This window comes from Bombus vosnesenskii, unplaced genomic scaffold (genome assembly GCF_011952255.1).
Source record: "Bombus vosnesenskii isolate JDL3184/JDL3185 unplaced genomic scaffold, Bvos_JDL3184-5_v1.1 scf7180000013288, whole genome shotgun sequence".
NCBI classification, from domain to species: domain Eukaryota; kingdom Metazoa; phylum Arthropoda; class Insecta; order Hymenoptera; family Apidae; genus Bombus; species Bombus vosnesenskii.
In genome coordinates this window covers 792,363-797,316 of record NW_022882941.1, presented here as the reverse complement: position 1 = coordinate 797,316, position 4,954 = coordinate 792,363, and the positions used below count along the sequence as shown (strand labels likewise).

Sequence of the window (4,954 nt, the reverse complement as noted above, 5' to 3'; positions counted from 1 at the left end):
AATATAAATAAAATACAAATGATAAAGGGGAAACATTATTTGATGTAACTTTCATGTATGTAACTGTAATAATAGACATAAATTTTATCTATCCAAATGATAGAAATTTATAATTAATTAATATTTTAATAGTACTGGTGATTATTCTGATTTTCCTTGCAAAAAGGGACAAGGAAGGAGTGGTTAAAGGGGTGCGTAAAACGGTAATAAATGGTATCGTTACACACATGCATAAGATAGCATGTATGTAAAGATCGTTGTTACAAACTACGTGGAACATCTTTAGAGATCCATCACTTGTTGAGTGGGGATGAGGTGAGAGTATAAAAGGTGAATTCCTTATTTCCTTAGGATCATAAACGATTGGACGTAATAGTACTCATCTTCTTCATTCAAAAGTGTTTCCTTTATCAAGATGAAAACAATTGTAAGTAATTTTTTACGTTCTTTTTTTTAATTTTTACGTTTGCACTCGTTTACGTTCTGTATAACTCTAAACCAATATAATACAGCTGAAATATTTTTATTAACAATGTTCTTTTTTAAATGGTGTTCGTACAACATAATTTGTCTTGTCAATATATCTTGTCATTAAGATATGTTGTCGTTAATGTTAAACGAAATTGTAGTGCTAAAATTCTTATTATCGATGATCGATGTTCGGTGATCAACCAATATGAATCCTTCGTTAGTTGAATCGCCAGATTTTTAAACTGTTATTGATCTCCCGAGTTACGGTCACGTATTTTTTAAATTGACGAAAATATCAATTGATATTATCAGAAATCGGCACTTAACTAACGAAAGAATAATAGCGCCTACTATTCCATCAAATAATAATTTATATTAGAAACGTGAATCACTAGTAGCAAAAAGCAAATGCATTTTGAGTCGTCGCGTCGTTTCTCTTCCATAAAGTTATTATATTTATAGTATGCATTTTGCATGCGAAAGTAACGTATATATTATTTTTGAAAATTCGAGTTACAAGTAGGATGATCTTTAATCTGTGTTACGACACGAGCAACTGTGAAGAATACCAAGCAAACGAAATCGACGACGAGTCCGCAAACCCGTCGTAGGTCAGGAGTTAAATGACCCGCATTGGCATCTTACTTTCACTCATCTCACTAACACTACGTGGATGGTGACGATCACGGACTTCCATTTTTATCAATGCTTCGTCTTTCGATAGACAATATGACATTTGTTAAATATAAGAGTGCTAAATATAGTTACGTTGACTAGGTTGACTAACTAAAGATTCTCTTCGTTAGGTAATAGCGATAGTTGTGGGATTAGCAGCAGCGCAAGATTCAAATTACAATGCTCGTAACAATTACCACGAGGATAGATCGAATCCTCCGACTGACGAAAGAAGGGGTCCATTGACGACCACGCCTATTCCAATTTTACATTGGAATAAACAGCAAGAGCACGATGGAACTTATAAAGCTAGGTATCACAATTGTTAATTACCTTCTTGTGTCGATGAGTTAATATGTTGTTCGTTTATTGCATACAACTCCAAGCATATGCATTTAAATCTGCAGTTTAAAATAGAAAATACTTATACATATGTGTGTGTTCGACATAGAAGAATCTCTTTCAATTTCGTTATAGTTTTTGTTGATGTTTAATGTATTTTAATAGTAATAAAACGTTGCGTTACCATGGCGTTTAGTAACGCACAAATACAATGAAATTTACATAATTTAGATTTATTAGATTATTACTTCCTTGCATTACTTTTATTATTTTACGTTTTATGATTATTTCTTTTATTTACGATTATACTTGAAATACTTTACGAAACTTATAAATCAATAAAACGTTAAAAGTTAAATAAATAATAGAAATGATAAAGTATTGTATGACACCTTTTTACGCAGTACATTTTATTTATATTTTATTATACTGAATATTATGCTTAGTAAAATAGTTATACTATAGTAAAAATAATTACATTTAGCAAAATTGTGAAATGTATTTGAACTTGCTTGTGCAACTTGAAGAAATATTTCATTTCTACTTTCCTGTATTCGGTACTAGTTATTTAAAATTAGACAATTTCGGATTGAGTATTCTACGCAATAATAATTAAATGTTTATTATTGAGTAACGTTTAAATAATTACAGTTCGAAGTGACATTAAATACGATATTATCTCCGTATGCATACAAGTTGGAGAAGGTTTTACTTCAATTAAGATTTTCACTTTCACCCTTCATTAATTATGTAAGCATTTTTCATTCTACATTTAAAGAGATGTATTATTGCATATAACATGTATGATACATGTATGATGCACTAAATACATACGAAATATGTATAATAAGAATAAAGAATCTAAATTTATCACAATCTTTAAGCTTGTGTAAGTGTAAATTTTACGATAACATATTTACAACGTGATACGAAAATAATTTGAATTAATATTTGCAATTTTGAAATAATAAATTTGAAATGAACCGTTTAAATGACGTATAATCATCTATGTGTATAGTATAGTTTGACGATTAAATCGAGTTCAAGATATAGACTCTATGAATCGAAATTTGGTTAGTTTGTAGCACTCTCGACAAAAGTAACAATTTTTATGTATGTATATTAATTATTTATTTTCTTACAGTACAGTAGAATAGAGATTTAAAAATGTATTCGTAAGTGAAAGCTCTATTTCAACACAAAACAATAACGACGGGTATGCATTTTAAGAGGAGGTGTAATCCAAAAGAATGTGATTTGAAATCTGATGTGAATAAATTATTCATAGCTATGAAACGGGAAACAATATTATCGCTGAGGAGAGCGGTTACATTAAGAAAGTAGGCGAAGGCGAGGAACAAGGAGAAGCGTTGGTCCAACAAGGAAGCTTCTCATACACGAGTCCCGAAGGGAAGCTGATCACCATCCATTATACGGCCGACGAGACCGGCTTTCACGCGACCGGAGATCACATTCCCACGCCACCGCCAGTCAGCGAAGAGATTCAGAAAGGCCTCGACCTCATCTTTGCAGGCATTCGTCAGCAAGAGGTACACGTCCCACGATTTTTCCTTTTTTCACTTTCTGATTCTTTTCTCCATTCGCTCTGACGCGTCGTCGTGTATTCCAATATCCGATACATCTTTTTCTCTTTATCTTCATTCTTATTCGAAAGAAATATTTAACAAGAGTGCATATGTTAATTATACGAATTATTAGTTTAGCAGATGAGATAATATGCGTATATCCAAGTCTATTGTATAGAAATAGATTTAGAAATACTTTCATAACGCGGGTTTATACGCTTCTCAAGTACATGAAACACGAAACAAATATCATTTGAATAAACATTAAATATCGTTACTGCATGCCAGACTATATATCTTCAATATCGTAATTTGCAAACATAAGCTTTCTTAATTAGTTTATCACGTTGAGTGTTAAATGAAATGAGAAAGTAAAGGCATGTACGAGGTATTGATTATTTCGAGAAGAATACCTCGTATAACAAAATCTTATTCTGTGTCCTCGATTTACTTTTTCATGTAGAATTACGAAATCGTAGAACTAAATCGCAGAACTTTCTTCCCAGTAATACTACCAATTACATAATATCCTATATAGCGAGTACACGTAAGAGGATGTAATCATACATAATAATATTGAAACGTCGCGAATAAGGAAACATAACGCAAATATATTTTTTTCAATTTCTAATTTAGAGTAAAGTTATATGTCTTGCAATTAGTTGGTATAGCGAGTTGAGAGTAATAGCATTATTATTATATTATTATTATATTCCAGGAAGCAGATGCGCGTGAGGCAGCTCAAAAGGGGCAACAGCAACCTTTGAATCAGCAAATCGAACGGCGAGATAATTATGATAGAAAATTTCGGAAATGAAGTAAATAAAAAATAAATATTGTTGAGACACGTTCTACATGTAGTATAAAAACAAACGATCAAGTCCTTAAATTAAGACTATTTTAATAAAATAAATTTAATAATATGTAAATATGTAAATGTGCTTTCCTTTGTCGTTATTAACAATCTCAAATATTAAAAAAGTAATAATTGTAGAGTAAAATAGTTTAGTAGCAAACAAATTAAAAGCTTCGTTGATCGATGATATTTAAAAGAAGGTAATAAAAATATCTACATATAAAATGATAAATGTTCGTTTGACATTTATCTCAGATGGGGAATACTATTTCCACCCATAAAATTAATTTAACATAGATTTTATTTTTTATATTTTTTATTAAATCATATTTTGTCCTGATCTAGGTTGGAATCTGGATGGACTCTGTAAACTTCTTTTTATCATCTACATTTTGCAAGATTTCAACGACATTTCTGATTGTCCATGTTGAAATTATTTTTTTTCTTGTTAGAACAAAGGCTATAAATCAGACATCATAACTATTATACGATAAATTTTGAAGTTGTGGTATGAGAATTAATATCCTTCGTTAAAAGATTTTGGCTAATATTGGCTTCCATTTGAACAAAACTTACTTTTTACTGAATGATCTTTTTCCAAAAAATGTTTAAGGCAACTGTTTCTTTGGATCTTTGTTATAAATTTCGTCGAAATAGACGAATTACATTCAACAGTATGATCATCTAACGAATTTTAAGAAAATAGACATATCAACATCCAATTAACACTATAAACTCAGGATGGTAGGCATCTCGCCCGTGGTAATAGTCTTTTGATTATTATGTTAAATAGCGAAGTAAACAGTTAGATAGTTATAATTGAAATTGAATGATGTACCATGTCAGTCAGAGTACATTTTTATTAAATTTATTACTTTCAGAATTATTGATATATTTCAAGCTATGTATACATGTTTCTCGATATGTATTTACATTTGTGGCCATTTATTTATAATGCTACATAGGGAAGCGACTTTGAATCTTTGTATTATTGTATATCTTGCTTTTACTCATTAGGGAAATG

General features: G+C 30.4%; 1 protein-coding gene across 1 annotated transcript; it reads left to right on the top strand.

Annotated features, from left to right (window-relative positions):
* Positions 1 to 223: 223 nt before the first annotated feature.
* LOC117232449 (endocuticle structural glycoprotein ABD-4-like) lies at positions 224 to 4,065 on the top strand. Its single transcript, XM_033491797.1, has 4 exons — positions 224 to 427; positions 1,278 to 1,459; positions 2,777 to 3,038; positions 3,793 to 4,065. Exons 1-4 carry the CDS (start codon positions 416 to 418, stop codon positions 3,889 to 3,891), a joined length of 555 nt encoding a protein of 184 aa, XP_033347688.1. The 5' UTR covers positions 224 to 415; the 3' UTR covers positions 3,892 to 4,065.
* Positions 4,066 to 4,954: the final 889 nt, after the last annotated feature.